Below are 21,835 nucleotides of genomic sequence, written 5' to 3'. Positions count from 1 at the left end.
TCGTCATCATCATCACCACCATCCTTCTTCTTACCTCTGTCACCCCCTTCCCCCTCCCCCCCACCCCGCCATTTCTGAGCATCATGCACTCTGCTAAGCTCTAGGTGTGCAGTAGCTTAGTGAACCCTAACGATAACCCTGCTTTTTGGATAGAGTTTTTGATGTGTTGAAACCTACTCTTGATTTTGGTTCTGAAGTAAGTGTATGAATGAAACTTTCAGGGTGCCATGGTAATCTTTAGTATTCTTTAAAGAGGCCCACTAATGAAAAGCTGTGTGCTTTTGTGAGCTCCTGTGGGGGTTCATGCAGGTGTCAGAGCTTTGCCCCAACTGAGCTAACCTGAGGGAGGACCTGGGGCAAATCTTCCAGTGACTGGGCCTTAATGTCAATCTCCTTTTAGAGTGCCTCATACTTATAAGCCTGTTGTCTTGAAGAAGTTTATTCGGTGTTAATATTTCCCTTGTGGCTTTAAAATCCCTCCGTGTCTTGTCTGTGCTTGTGAGGATTAGGTAGAGCCCACTGTCACCTCATTTTACATATCGGAAACCAGCCCCGGGAGGGATATGAGGAGACCTCATCTTGTTTTCTCTAAATGGGGATAATAATAAAACTGACCTCACAGGATTGTTAACCGGATCCAGGGAAACAAGGTTTAGGTTGTTTCTTTAAATTTAAATTTGTGGTAAAGAATGTAATATAAAATATACCATCTTAACCGTTTTCTTTTTTTTTAAAGATTTTATTTATTTATTTGACAGAGAGAGACATGGCTAGAGAGGGAACACAAGCAGGGGGAGTGGGAGAGGGAGAAGCAGGCTCCCCGTAGAGCAGGGAGCCCGATGCGGGGCTCGATCCCAGGACCCTGGGATCACGACCTGATGCCTAACGACTGAGCCACCTAGGGGCCCCCGTCTTAACCGTTTTTAAGTGTACAGTAGTGTTAACGAAATGCACCCTGTTGGGCAACAGATCTTGAACTTTTTCATCTTGCAGAACTGGAACTCGTTAACCCACTGAACAACAACTTCCTTTTTCCTTCTTCCCCCAGCTCTTGGCATTCCATTTTTTAAGAGTTTGACTACTTTAGAAACCTCATATAAGTGGAATCATGCAGTATTTGTCTTTTTGTTTCACTTAGCATAATGTCTTCAAGGTTCATCCATGTTGTAGCATGAGAGAATTTCCTTCTTTTCTTAAGTTTGAATAATAATTGTATGAATATACCACATTTTCTTTATCCATTCATCTGTGAGTCATTTAGATTGCTTCTGCTTCTTGTCTATTGTAAATAATGCTGTGATTAACATGGGTGTGCAAATATCTCTTTAAGATCCCATTTTCAGTTCTTTTGGATACATATCCAGAATTGGGATTGCTGGATCATATGGTAATTCTATTTTTAATTTATTGTGGATCCTCCATACTGTTTTCCATGGTGACTGCACCATTTTACAGTTCTACCAGTAGTGCACAAAGGTTCCCATTTCTCTGTGTTCTTGCCAACACTTGTTATTTTCTATTTTTTTTATAGTGGCCATTCTAAAGGGTATGTAGTAATATCTTGTTATGATTTGCATTTCTCTAATGATTAGTGATGTTGAACATCTTGTCATATTCTTGTTGGCCATTTGTATATTTTCTTTGGAGAAATGTCTAACTCATGTCCTTTGCCCATTTTTTTTTTTTTTTTGAGAGAAAGAGTGTACATGCATGCATGTGTGGTGTGGGGGAGGGGCAGAGGGAGAGAGAAACTTAAGCAGACTCTGCTGAACGTGGAGTCCGACATGGGACTTGATCTCACAACCCTGAGAGCACGACCTGAGTGGGAACCATGAGTCCGACATTTAACCAGCTGCACCACCTAGGTGCCCCCCCTTGCCCATTTTTAAATTGGATTATTTGTATTTTTGTTGTTAAATTGTAGGAGTTCTTTATATATGCTGGATAGTAATCCCTTATCAGATACATGATTTGTAAATTTTTTTTCGTTCTGTAGGTTGCCTTTTCACTTTCTTATTTCCTTAAGTTTGATGTAGTTCTTTTGTCTCCTCTTGCTTTTGTTGCCTGTGCTTTTGTTATATCCAAGAAATCACTTCTAAATCCACTGTTGTCTTGTATTTTCTTCTAAGGGTTTTATTGTTTTAGGTTTTATGTTTATAAATCCTTGATCCATTTTGATTTAATTTTTGTATATGGTGTTGGGTAAGAGTCCGACTTCATTCTTTTGTATGCGGTTATTTTCCTAGCATTATTTGTTGAAAACATTGTCCTGTCCTCTTTGAATGGTCTCAGAACCCTTGTCAAAAATTATTTGACCATATACGTGAGAGTTTATTTCAGGGCTCTCTATTCTGTTTCATTGGCCTATATATCTGTGTTGTTGCCAGTAGCACGCTGTTTTGATTACTGCAGTTTTGTAATATGTTTTGAAATAAGGAGTGGGAGGCCTCCAGCTTTGTTTTTCTTCCTCAAGATTGTTTTGGGTATTCTGGGTCATTTGAGATTCCATATTAATTTTAGGATAGATTTTTCTATTTTGGCAAAAAAAAAAGTCATTGGCATTTTGATAAGGATTGCATTGAATCTGTAGATTGCTTGGTTCATATTGACATCTTAAGTCTTCCATTCCATGAACATCGGATGTCTTTCCATTATTTGTGTCCTCTTTAATTTTAGCAGTGTTTTGTAGTTTTTGGTATACTTGGGTTAAGTTTATTCCTAAGTATTTTGTTCTTTTTGATGCTCTTGTAAGTAGAATTGTTTTCTTAATTTCCTTTTCAAGTTGTTCATTGTCAGTGTATAGAAATACAACTGATTTTTGTCTGTTGATTTTTACGTCCTATGGCTCTGCTGAATTTATTCTAACGCTTTTTTTTTTTGGCGGATCTTCGGATGTGACATATAAAATCATGTCTTCTGCAAACAGAGGTGATTTTACTTTTTCCTTTCCAATTTGGATGTCTTTTATTTCTTTTTCTTGCTTAATTGCGGAGTGGTTGTGCTATTTTACATTCCCATCAATATTGTATAAGAGTTCCAGTTGCCCCACAATCTCACCAACATTTTATGTTGTCAGACTTTTAAAGTTTAGCCTTTCTATTGTGTAATGGTACCGCATGTGGTTTTAATTGCCTTTTCCTGTGAGTGATGTGCTGAACACTTTTTCATGTCCTTGTTAGCCATTTATATATCTTCTTTTGAGAAATGTGTGTTCAAATCTTTTGCCCATTTTTATGAGGTTGTTTGCTTTTTTATTATTTATATTTTTTATTGAATTGTAGGAGTTCTTTGTATAGTCCAGATAAGAGATATGTGTTACAAGTGTTTTCTCTTAGTGACTTAGCCATTCATTTGCTTAACTGTACTTTTTTCTTTTATATTGTTATTTTTATTCTTGGTTAACTGTACTTTTAAAAAGTATCCGTGTTAGGGGCGCCTTGGGAGGCTCAGTCGTTAGGTGTCTGCCTTCGGCTCAGGTCATGATACCGGGGTCCTGGGATTGAGTCCTGCATTGGGCTCTCTGCTCCACGGGAAGCCTGCTTCTCCCTCTCTCACTCCCCCTGCTTGTGTTCCCTCTCTGGCTGTGTCCCTTTCTGTCAAATAAATAAAAATCTTAAAAAAAAATCTGTTTTAATTTTTAATTTAGTACACAAATTCCTTTTTGGTATATCCTTTGAGCTTTGACAAATGTGTAGGGTCGTGTAATCAGTCCCACACTGAAGATGAAGAGCACAGTTCCATCACCCCAAAATTCCCTCATGCTGCCATTTTGTAGTCAGCCCCTCTCCCTACCTTGAGGTTTCCACCTGGTAACCACTGGTCTTTTGATGAATTTAAGTTTATAACATTGTTTTATAGATCATGCTTTTAGAGATGTATGTAAGCACTTTGCCTAACCCAGGTTCACAAAGATTTTATTTCTTTTCTGCCAGAAGTTTTATAGAGTTAGATTTTACATGTAAGTCTTTGGTCTGTTTTGAGTGAATTTCTATATCCAGTGTGAAGTGTGGATCAAAGTTCAGTTTTTTTGTTTTTGTTTTGTTTTTTTTTTAATTTATTTGACAGAGACACAGCGAGAGAAGGAACACAAGCAGGGGGAGTGGGAGTGGGAGAAGCAGGCTTCCCGCTGAGCAGGGAGCCCGATGCAGGGCTTGATCCCAGGACCCTGGGATCATGACCTGAGCTGAAGGCAGACGCTTAACGACTGAGCCACCTAGGCACCCCGAGGTTCAGTTTTTGATATGTGTATGTCTAGTTGTTCCACCACTACTTGCTGAGGGCTTCTTTCTTCCATTGAATTGTCTTTGTACTTTTATCAAAAATCAGTTGGTCACATTTGTGTGGGTCTATTTCTGGGCTCTGTATTCTGTTCCATTGATCGATGTATCTTTACCACACTTTTGATCAAAGAAGTTTTAAATTTTGAAGTTTATCAGTTTTTACGTTAACACTCTGTGTTTCTCTAAGAACTCTTTGCTGCTCCAAGGTAGTCAAGATTGTCTGCTTCCTTACTAGACTGAGCTCTGTGAAGGCAAAGACCGTGCATTTATCATCCTGCTCTTGCTTTCATCTAGCACAGTGCCTGACCCGCAGGAAGTACAAGGCTGTGCTGACAGGTTTGTCTTAAGGATTTAAATATAATAATGTGTTAGAGGCATTTGATACATTGTGTGGTACATGCAAAATGAACATACAAGAATCTGATCTTGCTCCAGCTGTTTCTCTTGAATGAACTGGTTACACTTTACTACTGCTGACATCAAAATGTGGTGTGAGTGGTGGATGAAACAGCCAATGGATGTTACATCAGATGGGAGATAGCTATTACTCCAGGTCTACCCCACTCTCTTGCCCTGGTCTCATTCCCACATTTGAACTCCCCCACCCCAGCCTCCATAAAATATAGACTGTGGGTTGCTGTTCTTTTCTTCAAAGTGTCATTCATTTAATAGAGATGCTTAGAGAACCTGCCTCTCTTTTCTCTTTCATCTTGTCTAGTCATCCTTTTCCTTTGGGCCTCCCCCTCCTCTTCTAAGATAACTAACTTTAAGCAGGGCCTTCTTCCCCAAACATCTGCTTAAGGAGAAGCTGGAGGACAAGGTAAGGCAGATGAGCCAGTGTTCCAGTTGGGCAGTGTCTGAGTATAGAAGATACAGTAAGTGATGGTCGCCTCATCTCCTGGATGTAGAAAATGCTTGTGACTTACAAAAAATAAATACTGAAGTTTGGGCCTTGTCACTTTATTCTGGTGTGGTGGTCTCTAGCATCAGCCTTGTGACTTCTTGACTGATAGGAGAAAGTGGCTTCCCCAGTGCGCCCCCACTCCCCTGGTCAGCTGTCACAGCAGAGCTGGGGCACGTGCTTGTCCCTGTCAGGCAGGTGGGTGACAGGGAACAGGGGATGTCCTCGCTCAGACTCAGCAGTCAGATGCGTCTCCCCTCCCATGTGGAGGGCTGACAGGGTGATTCTCAGTGATTCTCTTCCTGCCCCAGGGCTATTTGGAAATGGGTTTGGTGGTCACAGTGACTTTGGAGCAACTGGCATTTGAGAAGGCATAGCAAAGAATTTTGGCTGTATTTCAAAACCACAGTATTTTGGTACATGCCTGGCCCTGCAGGTCCCTATCCAGCAGTCAGACACTCCTCGTCCCTGGGGGTTTGTATTGCTGACCTCCACAGAGGCACTGCGTTTCATAAGTCCTATGTTTTTTTTGTCCTAACAAAGAGAAAATGGGTCAGAATTGGAAAGTTTGGAACCAGCCCTCTGAGGAAGGATGGGTTAGCCACGCCCCAAATCAGAATGCAGGGCATCCTGTTGGGGGTGGCTGTGATTCCCGACCTGAGTCCTGATTCCCACTTAGCCGAGCTGGTTTTGGGGTAGAGATCTGGGCAAAAGAGCCAGAGCCTGCCTTCTGGTTCCTGTTCTGCCGCTGTCAGCTTGCCATAGGAATGGAGCAGGCAGGTCAGCCCTTTTGTGAAATGAGCTGACTGGACTAGATGGGTTTTCTGATAAATACAGTAGTCTCTGGCCTTCCTCATTTAAATTTTACTAGTAAAACTTCCATACTGTATTCTTCATGAGCCACACACGTCCCACTCCCCCTTGGATGCTAGGCCTTCGTGTGTGAGAATCATGGGGCCAGCTGGTCTCTGAGCTCGTTGCAGTGTGACATTCAGATACTCTGTCTTCCTGCTGTAACCCTGATGCCTGCCAGAGTGGAGGAGTGCCCAGGCCTCCCATTAACAGCAGCCTTTCCTGGGCTTTGCTGCTGAACCCCATGGCAGGCTGTGCTGTGCAGAAGCCCCTGGTCCCAGCTCCCTCCTCGCATTTTCCCTTTCTCCAGGTGGGTCCCTCGGAGAGCATTTGCCTCTTCAGAGGGTCTCACAGAATCATTCCAAAGGGCAGAATACATGAAACCATTCAGCAACCAAGAGCCACCCCACATTGTGCCAGGAAGCAGGGTGGTTACAGGCAATCTCACTGGTGCCATGAAGTGACAGCTCCCTGGGAGAGGGCTGATGGGATTGTAGGGGTAACCATAGGGACTGCTGAGCCAGGGTTCCCAAGAACCTGAGTGGAGGGGTCGTTGGGAGAAGGCTGGATGGAAGTGGCCCTTCGCCTCATGAAAGGACAAATGGCATTTAGAGCACTGTAGAGAAGGCAGTGAGTTTCTCATTTAATCACAGTTTATTCTAGAATGATCTCCTGGGAAATGTTCCGAATGTCTGGTAATGCTGTCCCCATCTCCTAGTTCTGCCCTCCCAGAACCATTCTCTGTCCTGCTGCTGATTGGTGTTCTGCTGAAGGTCTCCACTGGAGCCATAGCACATCCCATGAAGCCAGCTTGCCCCCCCAGTGCCTTTTGGTTTGATTTCCTGCTGAGCCCCAGCCAAGCAGAGAGTTCCTTTCCTGCTTTGGTGGCACTTGTCCAGGCGGCACCCTTGACCTATAGGCCTTTCCCTGTGGTCTCTGGTGGTGCACGTGCCTGTTCAAACCCCTTATTCTTATCTTCTTACCTGAGGATACCGGTAACTCTACTTCAGAAGGCCCTCTCGGCAGGTATGCCGTGTTTTGTATTTTAGTGATCTGTGTGGTCAACAGTGATCTCTGTTCCCTCCTAAAGGTGTCCAGAGCAATGTTCCTGGCCCAAGTTCCAGCCAGGGAACACCAGTTCCTGACGTGCTGGACAGGACCCAGCATCCCATGGGAACCATTCTCCTAGACCTGTCCTGTCACAACGCAGAGCCTTATTTTCAGATCCTCTCTCCCTTCTGCCGCTGGTGTGTTAGTGTGGTACCAGATAAATATCCCTGTCCCGGTTCTGCCTTGGTAGGGAGGGGGTGAAATGAGACCGAGGGGCAGCCCCTCTGGGAAACAGCTGTTGCTCTTTCCAGGGAAGAATGTCTGAGTGGTCTGACGGAGGCTGCACTGCCCAGCTGGGAGCAGGTCTGCTGGGAGACTGGGGCCTCCTGGTCCCTGGGTGGGCACCCCAGCATGGAGGGCTGTGTCTGAAGATGCACCTCTGCTCTGTGCAGACCATTGGATCCAGCTGGGGGCAGTGGGAGGAGATAGGGATGCAATTCTCTCTTGCATTTCCTGGCTGGAGATTTTCGATTTCCTGAGCTTTGTGGTTGTGGACATGTGTGCTTCCGCTGTTCCCTGTCTTCCTCTATTTCTCTGTGGGCAGATGTTAGGAGAAGTCAATTCCAAACAATTAAGGCCGCATACTAAATTTCACACAGTAATTTGAGACAGCTCAGCTTACATAATTTAAAATGAGGCCAAGGCTTGCTGACAAAGAAGAAATTGAATCCAGAGAAAGAATCTGTATTGCAGAGGCTTCTAAATTTCTAGGGCCCGAATCCTCTAATTCCCAAACATTGCATGTCTCTGGGGGCTCTGCAAGGTCAAAACCATTTCCATAATAATAGCAAGGGGTCGTTAGCCTCTGTCTCTCTCTCACCAGTGCTCAGTGGCATTGCCAGAGGCCACTTGACAGGTGACTGATGGCTCATGGGCTGCGTGCTTGGTATTCTCTCTTCCTCTCTGTCTGTCTTTTTTAAAGGATTTTTTTAAAAAGCGGTGGTAAAGGGGCGCCTGGGTGGCTCAGTTGGTTAAGCGACTGCCTTCGGCTCAGGTCATGATCTCAGGGTCCTGGGATCGAGCCCTGCATCGGGCTCCCTGCTCAGCGGGAAGCCTGCTTCTCCCTCTCCCACTCCCCCTGCTTGTGTTCCCTCTCTCTCGCTTTCTCTCTCCCTGTTAAATAAATAAATAAATAAATAAATAAATAAATAAATAAATAAAAGTGGTGGTAAAATCCACATAACATGAAATTTACCACTTTAACCATTTTTAAGTGTACATTGACACTGCCGTGCCACTGTCCCCACCATACCTCTCCAGAATTCTTCTCATCTTCCCAAACTGAAACTCTATCCCCATTAGACAACAACTCCATTCCCCCTCCCCCTAGCCCCTGGTAATCTCTGCACTCCTTTCTGTGTCTGAATTTGACTCCTCTAGGGCACCTCATATAAGTGGAATCGTACAGTATTTGCCCTTTTGTGTCTGGCTTGTTTCACTGAGCAGAATGTCCTCAAGGTCCATCCGTGTTGTAGCCTGTGTCAGAGTTACCTTCCTTTTTATGACCTGATAATATTCCATTGAATAGATACACCACATGTTTGTTCATTCATCTGTTGGTGAATGCTTGGGTTGTTTCCACCTCTTGGCGATTGTGAGTAATGCTGCTGTGAGCACCAGCGCACAGGCGTCTGTCTGAGTCCCTGCCTTCACCCCTTTTGCACAGGACATAGAGCTAGGAGTGGAATTGCTGGGTCGTATGTGTTTTAACCTTTTGAGTGTATATTTGGGAACCTGGTGTTTAAAAAATTTCTTGGTTTTAATTTCTAATACAGTACACGTTGATAGATATAACCCACATAAACCGAAGATCTTTGGGGTCCTCAGAAATGTCAGGCGCATAAAGGGGTTTGGGAATGAAAACATTTGAGAACTGCTTAGTGAAAAGAAGTTCTCATTTTGGTTCTGTGGCCTTGCACTTACATAGTTAGGGCATGGCTTATTTTGAAAAGTGTCAACAATCCCTTGTCTAGGAAGGGCCTGCCTGTGTCTCCCATTTGCTGGCCAGGAGATAGGCATCACAAGAGGTTTGGGGCAGGCCCTTGGCAAAGCCAGTAGTGGGCAGAGGGGGTTACTATTTTTGAACAACTTTAGATGTGGCAGAAATCATGCCGGACGCTTTACAAAGGGACTGGAGAGGATCTTGAGGAAGAAGAGGAAAAAGGAATGTTGATTTGCAGCTTGAGTTATGCCAATGAGACCCATCAGAATTGCTGTCTGACCTACCAAGCAACTGACTGTGTGTAAGTCCCCGCCACATGAGGCAAGCTCTGTCATGTCCCAGGTCTACCTGCTTTGTTTACCACACTGGCCCCGGACCTGAGAGTTGCCTGGCACAAAGTGGCACTTGGTGGATATTTTTTGAATGAGTGATTCACATGTATTTTACCAGTAACTCACACATTGGATTGCTGTCAGAACAGGTGAGTCAGGAAGGGAGAGAACCTTCCCTGGGGGTATCAGAGGACTGTTGACACTTTGTTATAGACTTAAAGAATAGAGGAAGATCTTTGAGCAGTTTGGTTCATCTGACATTTAGTGAGTGCCCCTCTGTGCTGGGTGTTGGGTATGGGGTGGAGGATAAAGATTTATCCCTACACTTACACTCTAGGACAAGGTTTCGCAAAAACTCTGTAGGTGGCCGCTTTTTTAAAAAAACATGTTCCTGCATGTATCAACAGCTCATTCCTTTTTTTTTTTTTTTTGTGAGGGAGAGTGAGCATGAGCGGCCGGGGGGGCGGGGAGGGTAGAGGGAGAAGCAGGCTCCCCGCTGAGCAGGGACCCCATGCGGGACTGGATCTCAGGACCCCGGGATCATGACCTGAGCTGAAGGCAGACTGTTTAACTGACTGAGCCACCCAGGTGCCCGGCTCATTCCTTTTTATTGCTGAGTAAATAGTCCACTATATTGCGATTTGTTTATCCATTCACTTATTTTGGTATCACCATTCTTTTTAATTTTGGCCATTCTAATAAGTATGTAATGGTATCTCATTTTGGTTTAAATTTGCAATTCCTTAATGACTAATGTTGAGTATCTTTTATGTGCTTATGTGCCATCTGTGTATCTTCTTTGGTTAAATGTCCTTTAAAATATTTTGCCACTTTAAAATTACGTGGGTTTTATTATTACTGAAATTTGAGGGTGCTTTATATATTTTGGGTACAAGCCTTTATCAGATACTTGATTTACAAATGTTTCCTCGTAGTATGTGAGTTGTCTTTTCATTCTCTTCACAGTGTCTTTGAAGAAGAAAAGTTCTCAATTTTGATGAAGTCCAGTTTGTCAACTTTTTCTTTTATGGATCGTACTTTGGCTATTCATATCTAAGAAATCTTTGTCTAGCCCAATGTCACAAAGATTTTCTCCTGTGTTTTCTTTTAAGTTTTATAATTTTAGGTCTATGATCTATTTTGAGTTAGGTTTTGGTATAAGGAATGGATCAAAATTCTTTCTTCTTTCTTTATTTTTTGATGGATATCCACAGTTGTCCCAGGACCATTTGTTGAAAGGACTGTTCTTTCTCCAGGGAATTGCCTTTGTACCTTGGTTGTAAATCACCACCACATATGTGGGCCTATTTCTAGACTCTACTCTGGTTCAATTGATCTTGATGCTTGTCTTTGATGCTTATGGCACACTATCTTGATTACTGTACCTTTACAGTAATTCTTGAAGTCAAATAGTACAAGTCCTCCAACTTTGTTCTTCCTTTCCAAAGTTGTTTGGGGTATTTTAAGTCCTTTGCATTTTCGTTTGAATCTTAGAGTCAGTTTGTCAATTTCTACAAAAAGGCCTGCTGGAATATTGATTGGGATTGCATTGAATCTGTAGATGGATGTGGGTAGAATGGGTATCTTTTTTTTTTAAGATTTATTTATTTTAGAGCAAGAGAGCATGAGCAGGGAGAGGGAGAGAGAACATCCTCAAGCAGACTCCCCACTGAGTGGGGAGCCCAATGTGGGCCTCGATTCCAGGACCCTGAGATCATGACCTGAACTGAAACCAAGAGTCACTCAACCAACTGAGCCACGCCGGTGCCCCTAGAATTGGTGTCTTAACGACGTTGGGTCTATTGATCCATGAACACTTCATTATGTCCCCATGGGTTTAGGTCTTTAAAAAATTGCTCTTAGCAATATTCTGTAATTTTCTTTTTTTTTTTTTTAAAGATTTTATTTATTTCAGAGAGAGAGAGAATGAGAGATAGAAAGCACGAGAGGGAAGAGGGTCAGAGGGAGAAGCAGACTCCCTGCTGAGCAGAGAGCCCGATGCGGGACTCGATCCCGGGACTCCAGGATCATGACCTGAGCCAAAGGCAGTCGCTCAACCAACTGAGCCACCCAGGCGCCCAATATTCTGTAATTTTCAATGTATAGGACTTGTCATCTGTCATTAGATTTATCCCTGAGTATTTCCTATTTTTTTGATACTGTTAAGGTAATTTTAAATATTTTAATTTCTGGAACAGTTTGTATAGAATTGGTCTTATTTTGGGGCGCCTGGGTTGTGCAGTTGGTTGAGCATCTGACTCTTGGTTTCAGCTCAGGTTGTGGTCTTGGGGTTGTGGGATTGAGCCCCACTACAGGCTCCACACTCAGCTTCGTGGGATCTGCTTGGGATTCTCTCCTCCTCTGCTCCTTCCCCTGCTCTCTCTCTCAAATAAATAAATAAATAAATTCTTAGGAAAAAAGAATTGATCTTATTTCTTCCTTAAATGTGGTAGAATTTTCCAGTGAAGCCATCTGGGTCTGGAGTTTTCTTAGGTCTCAACTAAAAATTCAGTTTCTTACGTAGCTATAAGGTTACACAGGTGTCTGGGCTGCCTTTTTGAGTGAGCTTTGGTAGTTTGTGCCTTTCAGGGAATTTATTTTATCTAAGTTGTCAAACTTACTGATACAAAGTTGTTTGTACTATTGCCTTATTATTCTCCCATTCTTTATTATCCTTTTTAATATCTCTGAAATCCTAGTGATGACATCTCTCTTCTGACGGTGCTATTTTGTGTTCTTAATTTGTTTCCTGACTAGGTTGAGTAGAGGTTTATCAATGTTATTAATCTTGTAGAAAAACAGCTTTTGTTTTCATTATTTTCTCTAATACTCTGTTTTGTATATTTCCACTCCGATCTTCATTTTTTCTTTTCTGCTGTTTGCTTTGGGTTTCATTTGCTTTGCTTTTCTAATTTCTTAAAGAAGAAGCTGAGATTACTGATTCGAGACCTCCTTTTCTGATAACAGGAGTTTAATGCATTACATTTGCCTCTGGGAACTGTTTTAGTTGCATCCCACAAATTTTCATCAATTTAAAATGCTTTCTAATTTCCCTTTTCATTTCTTCTTTGACCGGTAGGCTATTTGGAAGTGTGTCAGTTGTTTCCATATAGTCCGGGGCTTTTCCAGATATCTTTCTGCCATTGATTTTTCATTTAATTCTTTTGTAGCCAAACAAATCCTCTGTATGCTTTGAATCATAAATTTATTGGCAATTTGTTCTATGGCCCATAATATTATCTATTATGGTAAATGTTATATACACTTATGAAAAGAATGTGTATTCTGCTGTTGGCTGGAGAGTTCTGGAAATGTCAGTTGGTGTTGTTCAGGTTATCTGTATCTTTGCTGATTTCCTGTCTGCTTCTCCTTTCAGTTATTGAGAGAGGGGATGGAAATTAGTTGTGAATTTGTCTATGATAGCAGTTTTTCCTTCATATTTTAAATCTCTGCTTTAGATACATAAACATTTTAGGATTATTTTGTCTTTTGTCATTATTAAATGACCTTCTTTATTCCTGGTAATATTTGCTCTGAAGTCTACTTTGTGTAATATTAATTTAGCTACTCCAGCTTTCTTTTTAGCATGGTATATCTTTTTCCATTCTTTTATTTTTACCTATGGGTGTCCTTCTATAAAGTGGGTTTCTTTTTTTTTTTTTTTAAGATTTTATTTATTTATTTGACAGAGACACAGCGAGAGAGGAATACAAGCAGGGGGAGTGGGAGAGGGAGAAGCAGGCTTCCCGCGGAGCAGGGAGCCTGTTGTGGGGCTCGATCCCAGGACCCTGGGATCATGACGTGAGCCGAAGGTAGACGCTTAACTACTGAGCCACCCAGGCGCCCCTAAAGTGGGTTTCTTTTAGACAATATGTAACTGGGTCTTGTTTTTTAACCTGTGTGACAAATTCTGCTTTTTAACTGAGGTGTTTAGATCACCTCATCTGTTTATTAAGGCAAAATTAATTAAAATTTGCCATTTTGTCATTTGTTTTCTATTTGTACCATCTGTTTCCTTTTCTCTTTCCTTCTGCCTTTTGGATTGAGTGTTTTTATCCATTTTGTCATCTTCGTTGGCTTATTTGTTAAAACTCTTGTGCTGGCTTTGTGGCATTCATCTTGAATATCCTCCAGTTGACCTTCACATGACAGACTGCTTTAAGCCTTGAAATGGTGTGCTTCTGCTCCTCCCTTCCCAGCTTTTGTGCTGGTGTTGTCAAAGTTCTGCTTCCGCAATACAGGATACATGTTTTTGCTTTATTTTTATTTTTTTATTTTTATTTTTAAAGATTTTATTTATTTACTTGACAGGGAGAGACACAGCGAGAGAGGGAACACAAGCAGGGGGAGTGGGAGAGGGAGAAGCAGGCTTCCCCACGGAGCAGGGAGCCCAATGTGAGGCTCGATCCCAGGATCCTGAGATCATGACCTGAGCCGAAGGCAGATGCTCAACGACTGAGCCACCCAGGCGCCCCCATGTTTTTGCTTTAAAAAATTCTAGGTTGACTACTTTTTTTGTTTTCAGAATTTAAAAATGTCGCTCCAGGGGCACCTGGGTGGCTCAGTTGGTTAAGCGACTGCCTTCGGCTCAGGTCATGATCCCGGAGTCCCGGGATCGAGTCCCACATCGGGCTCCCTGCTCGGCGGGGAGTCTGCTTCTCCCTCTGACCCTCCCCCCTCTCATGTGCTCTCTCTCTCATTCTCTCTCAAATAAATAAATAAAATCTTAAAAAAAAAAATGTCGCTCCACCATCTTTCAGCTTGTATCGTTTCTAACGAGAAATCTGCTGTCATGTTTGTTTTCCTCTGCAGAATACGTCTTTTTTCTCTGGCTACTCTTAAGATTTTCTCTTTATCACTGGTTTTAAGGAATTTGATCATGATGTGCTTTGGAGTAGTTTTTTTCCTGTTATGTTTGGGGTTCACTGAGTGGCTTGGGTCTGTGGGTTTTCATCAGATTGGGAAATGTTTTTGTCATTGTTTTTTTCAAATATTTTGTCTGTCTCCCTGCCTCCCAAGTCTGTGTATCACACAGCTCACAGTTCATTGTTTTCTAGCCTTTTTTTCCCGGTGTTTTGAGTTTCTGTTGTCTTCAAGTATTCATCTTTTCCTCTGTAAAACTGAATCTGTTCGTCCTATGCCTTGCAGTTTTCATCTCTAGGCAGTGGATTTGTTTCTTTCTTAAAATCTTCCATATCTACTGAACATGTTTGATTTTTCCTCTAGCTTCTTTTTTTTTTTTTTAAGATTTTTATTTATTTATTTGACAGAGAGAGACACACAGCCAGAGAGGGAGCACAAGCAGGGGGAGTGGGAGAGGGAGAAGCAGGCTTCCTGCCGAGCAGGGAGCCCAATGCGGGGCTCGATCCCGGGACCCTGGGATCACAACCTGAGCCAAGGGCAGACGCCTAACAATGAGCCACCTAGGTGCCCCTTCCTCTAGCTTCTTGAGCATTTGTGACACAGTTTTAACTTTAATGTCCTTGTCTACTCTATCATTTGTACCTTTTCTGAGTCAGTTTTGATTGATTTTTTTTCATTTTGGTCCTAATTTCCTGTTTCTTTGCATGTCTGGTAATTTTTTTATTGCATGCCAGACGTGAATTTTGCCTTTTTTGGTTACTGCGTATTTTTGCATTCCTATAAATATTCTTGAGGTTTGTTCTAGGATGTGACTTGGAAACAGTTTGAACCTTTCAGCTGTTGCTTTTAATTGTTGTTAGGCTGCGTTTAGTCTGGAGTTTTATTTGTCTCCACTAACAAGGCAGGACTCTTCTGAGTACTTGACTCAGTGCCCCACAAGTTATGAGCTTTTCCAGACTGGCTCCTGAGAACAGGCACTGTTTGTGGTCCTGCCGAACTTCAATTATTGTTTCCCAGTTACCCTTTAGGGTGGCCTGGGGTAGTTTCCTCACACCACACACTGATCAGTACTCTGCTTCATTCCCTGAGGGGTTCCTCTCTAGATCTCTGGAGTCTTACTTTTATGCCGCTCTCTCTTCTCCAGGACTCCTGGGAGCTGTCCTGTGAGTGCTCCCTGCCTTGGTTTCCCCCAGTTTTTAGCTGCATCCACTTACTCCAAGAGTCTTCTGCACCCCCTGGAGTACTTCTCCTTGCTTTGTAGGCTGGAAATGTTCTTGAGGCCTTAAGGCTTACCTCACATGCTCCCTGACTTAGGGATCACTATTCTTTGTTGCTTGATGTCAGTATCTGGAGAACTGGTGTTTTCTAATATTTTGTCCCCCTTCTTTTTTTCTCCCAGTTGTTTCAGGTGGGCAGTTAAATTTATCCCTATAACTCCATCTTGGCTGGAAGCCTTTATAAAATATACAGCATTGTGATTCTTTTGTCTGTGTCATATATTTAACAAAGGCTTTCCTTATGGTTAGATTGATTGATTTACCACAGTGTGTAGTGGCAGGTAGAGAAGAGTGAACACTGGATTCATGATTCCTTTCCCTGGCCCTTCCTCCCTTCCCTACCTCACAGTGGAAGACTCTCAGACATATGCCTGACCCTTGTGGGGGGATGTGGGTTGTCTCTCCTTGCAGAGCACGCTGAAGAGGCTCTCTCGTGAAGGTACTAACACTATGGTACACAATGTCCTGTGTGGCCGTCCTGGGGTGGTGATGAGGGGAGGGCTCAGGCCTAGCTTCTATGTCCTATCTGATTTGGTGGGCTCATCTACCTTGGTTAGAGTGATGATTGGCTCTGGTTACTTAGGCCAGTGATGGGACAGGACCCAGGGGTGGGAATAGTTCCTTTTTCTTTCTGGATTTCAGTGGAATGATTCCAGAATAAGGAAGACCACAGAGGGAGCAGGACCATAGTAAGAGAGCTCTGTTTCTTCTTCCTGTGTTACCAGGTTAGTGTGCAGGACTTCATCCCTCACACCTCAGTGCTTTTCCTTGGTTCCATGTTTGCCCATGTAGCAGCTGTCACGTCACTTCACAAGTCTGGTTTGAAGAGCCAGAGTAAATAGTTTTGCCTGTGCAGGTCATTTAGTTTCTCTTAGTCATCAGTCTCAACTCTGTTGTTGTAGCTCAAAAGCAGCCACAGCTGGTACATATTTGTGGCTGTGTTCCAATAAAGCTTTATTTAAAAAACAAGTGGGAAGGGCAGGAGTTGACCCGAAGGCTATAATTTGCCGACCCCTGCCTCAATTCAGGTCCTCACTTTACTGAGTTGATATTTTTTGTGTGGTTCCCCTATTACAATTGCTTCCAGAAACCATTGTTAGTTCTACCTTGCTTAAAACACAGATCTCATCATGTTAGTTACTGACTAAATAATGTCTGGCTTCCTATAACATTTCTGGTAAGGTCAGAATTATCTTACCCTCAGAGCCTCCATAGTCTGACTCTTTTTATATTTCTCATCTTACCTCCAGTGATTCCCTGTCTGTCGCATACCGTCTGCTTGGCATGTTTTCCTGCCCTATGATATTCCATAAGCTTTACTTTTTCTGGAATGTTTTCTCCCCGTTACGTTATATGTGTCTGTTGAAACCATCCACCTGCCTTGGGAGCCCTCTTTACATCCCACCTTCTTTCAGAAGGATTCCAGAGCCCCTCAGGGGTAGGCAGTTTCTCCTTCCTTCATGCTGTTTGAGCACTCCTGTGGTGCGCCCTCCTGATTTGCTCTTTGTCAGAAGTGTGTGTGTGTGTGTTCGTTCTTTGTCAGAAGTGTGTGTGTGTGTGTTCGTTCTTTGTCAGAAGTGTGTGTGTGTGTTCGTTCTTTGTCAGAAGTGTGTGTGTGTGTTCGTTCTTTGTCAGAAGTGTGTGTGTTCGTTCTTTGTCAGAAGTGTGTGTGTGTGTTCGTTCTTTGTCAGAAGTGTGTGTGTGTGTGTGTGTTTGCCAGAAGTGTGTGTGTGTTCTTTGTCAGAAGTGTGTGTGTGTGTTCGTTCTTTGTCAGAAGTGTGTGTGTGTGTGTTCGTTCTTTGTCAGAAGTGTGTGTGTGTGTGTGTTCTTTGTCAGAAGTGTGTGTTCTTTGTCAGAAGTGTGTGTGTGTTCGTTCTTTGTCAAAAGTGTGTGTGTGTGTTCGTTCTTTGTCAGAAGTGTGTGTGTGTGTTCGTTGTCAGAAGTGTGTGTGTGTGTGTGTGTCTTGTTGACCCAGAATCCCTCCCGAGGTGGGAGGTGTGCCCTCTTGTGACCTCTGTAGTCTGGCGCAGAGCCCAACTCAGAGCAGAAGCGTGTCAGGTGTGTTTGAGGTAGCACATAAAGACTGATGTCTTGGGGGTGCATTGCTCTGGGGACTCGTGTCGTTGTGGGCACAGCTCTTGGCTCCTCCTTGGGGCCCGTGTGCAGGCCCCTGAGGAGGCGGGCTGTGGGCAGGCTGCCTGTGTTGGGCCACGCTCCTGGGCCCCGGGTGGCGGCAGGCCTGGCCGTCCCAGGTCCCCTTTGCTGCTGCCGCTTCCTCAACGGCCTCTTGCCCTTTGGTTCCACAGAGCTGCGGTGCAACCCCGGGCAGTTTGCCTGTCGCAGCGGCGCCATCCAGTGCATCCCCCTCCCCTGGCAGTGTGACGGCTGGGTGACTTGTGAGGATGAGAGCGACGAAGCCGACTGTCCAGGTGAGTGTGTCGGGCAGGCAGTTGCCCGGGGCCCTGCCGCTCCATCACAGCTGCGTGATTATGCTTCCAGGACGGGGGGGATGGCATCCACTGCAGCCTGTGCTGGATCTACTCACTGGAAGCTTATATTGAGCTGGCACCCTCCCCTCTCTCCGTCTCTCTCTCTTTAAAAATAGATGCCCAACGCAGGCAGATCCCAGAATTTTCAAGGTCGCAGGGTCAGGGCCGGGGTGAGGCAAGAGGGGTGTCCAGGATGCCACGTTTCGGTTGGCACTTCCAGCCCTGAGAGCAGCGCCCCTGAAATGTGGTGCCCTCTTGCCTGGCTTTGGAGGTAGGTGCTTTTTGAGACCTGGCTAGAGTCCTGTTGAGTGTCATTAGACTGGCTTTGGCTCTGCCAACCCATTCTGCTCACTCAGTCCCTAGTAATTTTTCATTTGGGGGTTTTCTTCTGACAATGCATGGACTTCTAAAGATCTATGCAGATGCAACAGAAAGTCTAAACTGTTGGTTCTCCATTTGGTTTCTGCCCCAGCACCCTCAGGGAGTATAATACACCTCATGAGTAATGATGTTTGCTGCATCCCTGGTTCTTTTGGGTTAGGATGGAAGATGTAGTATCTCGCATTTGCCCGTGCATGTGTGGGTGACACACACACTAATTTGTTTTAAGACCCAGGTAGCACCAATAATGCCCCTAAGAAGAAGGTGTTTTTATTCTACCTTGAGAACCTCAGATCTAATAACTCTTCAGCCTGGCATTTAAATTTCTTGACATTCTGGTTTGGTTCTACTTTACCAACCTGATGTATTGCTATTTTCACCTTAGTGGCTCCGCTGGCCTGTTTCCTGTGCCCACCCATGATGAATTTCCTAGCCACATTCTTCATTCATGCCTTTCTTTTTTTCCTGGGATCCTCTTGTTCTGTTTTCATGTGGGCAGATCTTACCTGTCCTTCAGGGCTTGGCTCAGATGATACCACAACATGTAGACATCTCTGGGCCTTCAGATGGAAGTTGGTTTCTGCCAGCACCTCTTCTCTCTCTCTGACAGCATCTAGAACCACCGGTATTTCTCACCATTACCTGTGCCCATGCTTGATCTCTCCTTCCAGACTATGAGTTCCCCGAAAGCAGGAGACCTGTCCTCTTCCTAAGTGTGACCTGGCCTAGGACGGAGGTCCTTTTTAACATTCGGTAAATGGAAGGAGTGTTGTAATTCCTGTGGGTCAGGTACTGAAGAAAAACCAGTTACCTTCAACCATGGGGATCAGGTAGGGTATCACATACAAGGTGACATTTGAGCTTGGGACAGTTCTTTGAAGGGGGTTCCAAAATAAGCAGAGGTGCTCTGGTCAGACTACCTGAAAAGATGGCCTTTAGAGGGGATCCCAATTATCCCTGGAGCTTGTTCATTGGATTATGCATGTCTCTGGTAGAGGTACTTGCCTTTCCAAATGAGTTTGAATGGTGGCAGCTGGGCAGCCCTGTGTGTCTGGAAGCCCACCTGCTCCTTCCTTAGGTCACAGCCTGGAGAGCATGAACTACCCCGTGCTTGGGATGCTGATGCTTCATGTTCTGTCAGCTGCTGAGGACCAGTGGTTGTGACTGGGAGCTTCCCTGGGTCTGCCTTATGGGATGAGACTTCATATCCAGCCTCCTAGAGAATATTCTGAACAAAGAACCAAATGATTCTTGGCTGGCTTTCAAATGGAAGGATGACTTACTTGCTGATCTCAAAGTGCCTTCTGGCTTAGCTTTTAAGGTTGTGTGTAATAACTGTTCTGTTGTGTAGGTACTGAAAACAATGGTAGGCACTCTAGTTCATCTTGTTTATCTCTCCATCCACTGTGGACTTGATAAAGGCAGGGACTGGATTTTATTTCTCTTCTGGGCCACATGGCCTGGCACAGGAGGTCACAAGTCGTTCAGCACAAGTGTTGATTTGAGGTTACAAAGGTTGCCATATTTTCTCCCCAAACAGAGAAATAAAGTCTATCCGACAGGAGCCTGGAGTTCTGAGTGGATGGTGTGCTCCGGGCCCTAGCCACTGAGGGCACAATGATCATGGCAGTGTGTGGAAACTCACAGAGCCCTGATAGGACCAAGGAATGTTTGAAGAGGGGTGGGAGGGCTAAGGCGCTGTCGGACCTCCTGGCTCACTCCTGGCTGCCCCTTGGTTCTGGTACCGTGTCGGTACCATGATGTAGCGCCATGCCATGATCCAGGTGGCGATAAGCTTTGATCTCTGGGGTTCTGAGAAATGTAAGTTATGAAAATATACAAGGAATAAGTGTAGTACTTGTTTCTTACTTCCCTAATCATCAATAATTGCTGAAATTTTGTCATATTTTCATTTTTTTAAATTAATTTTTAAAAAACATCATGAATATGTTAAATCCTCATTTTAACACTCTCCCCTACCAAAAAAAAAAAAAAAGAAGAAAAATCTTTGTTAGTGGGGAGGGGAGTGTGGACAGGGAGTTAGCTGATAACTACCTTTGCTGTGGCCTTCCTGTATATGGGGAGAGTTTAAATAAACCTGTGGGAAGCCCTGGCCATGCTTGGTCAGGATTTTGAACATGGGCTTCAGGACGTCTGGAAGGACCTTACGAGATTATCGCATTGTCCTTCTGAAAGCCTGCTAAAATGATAGTAAAAGAGTACAGAAGATACAGAAGATATAAAATGGGAAAAGATGGAACAGCAGACCAGTAATTCCAGCATGTTTTTGGAAGATAGGAAATGGGTGGTGTGCTAGATAGAGTCTGGGTATCTAATATGTATATATATTTTTTAAAGATTTTATTTATTTGTCAGAGAGAGACACAGCGAGAGAGGGCACACAAGCAGGGGGAGTGGGAGAGGGAGAAGCAGGCTTCCCGCCGAACAGGGAGCCCGATGCAGGGCTCCCAGGACCCTGGGATCACGACCTGAGCCGGAGGCAGATGCTTAACGACTGAGCCACCCAGGCGCCCCTGGGCATCTAATATATTGTCTGCATTTCCAGGGCTGGAGGGCTGGAGCTTTCTTATTCAGACCCCACTGCCAGCAGGCTTGGGCTATCACTTAGCCCAGGAGATCCTTCCCATGCAGTTTGGAAGGTAGAAGGGAGGTGGACTCCTCCTTCCCCTGGCAGTCGTGTGGGGGTGCATGGGCTTAGGCCGAGGTGAGTGAGTACAGCGGCTCCATAGCCTCCTCTGGCCAGCCGTCGCAGGGCTGCGGGGCAGCTGTGGTTGGCAGAGGTTTTCTGCGGTGTCCTGTCCTGTGGGCGGCTTCCTGACTCCAGACTGCAACTGCGGAGGGGGAGTGGAAGGCTGGAGGTGGCTCACTTTTGTGCACACTCCAGCCTCTTCGGTTGTTCTGAAAGTACTTAATGCCCTGTATTAAACTCCTTTATTTTTGAAATACCTACCATGGTTTCTGTTCTTCTGACCAAACCATCTTTGATGTAAATGGGAACTAACATAAGAGGGATAAAATTTTTTAATGGAGAAAAATGTACAACTTTATTAAGAGACATTAAAGAAGATTTGAATAAATAGAGACAAGATATTCTTGGCTAGGAAGACTCAGCATGGTGAAGCGGCCTTATATTGATCTGTGGAGTCAGTGCATCTCCAAAGGGGCTTTTGGGAAATGTGACGAGTCAGTTTTAAAATGTGTAGAAGAATAAACTCCTAATATTGTAGGACACTGAAGAAGAGTAAGGTGTGAGCAGTTGCCTTACCCGTGTCAAGGCTTACATTATTGTTGGCTCAGGGAAGCACAGATTGGCCCGTGCAACAGAAGAGCTGCCAAAAACAGACCTGAGAAACTATATATGGCACAGGTAGAATTACATATCACCGG

General features: G+C 44.1%; 1 protein-coding gene across 3 annotated transcripts in view; it reads left to right on the top strand.

Moving 5' to 3' along the window:
• DGCR2 (DiGeorge syndrome critical region gene 2) overlaps positions 1-21,835 on the top strand; it is an 82,574-nt gene that overhangs the window by 11,839 nt on the left and 48,900 nt on the right. For 2 of the 3 annotated variants that reach the window (XM_027575520.2, XM_027575518.2), the window contains exon 2: positions 17,864-17,986. The exons of the other annotated variant lie outside the window; for it this stretch is intronic. In XM_027575520.2, coding sequence (XP_027431321.1) covers positions 17,864-17,986 — 123 coding nt within the window. The remainder of the gene's footprint in view (positions 1-17,863; positions 17,987-21,835) is intronic. 3 annotated transcript variants of the gene reach the window in all.

The sequence above is a fragment of the Zalophus californianus genome, chromosome 14 (assembly GCF_009762305.2).
Source record: "Zalophus californianus isolate mZalCal1 chromosome 14, mZalCal1.pri.v2, whole genome shotgun sequence".
NCBI classification, from domain to species: domain Eukaryota; kingdom Metazoa; phylum Chordata; class Mammalia; order Carnivora; family Otariidae; genus Zalophus; species Zalophus californianus.
Note: the sequence above shows the minus strand (reverse complement) of the source record. Positions and strands in the feature narration are given on the sequence as shown.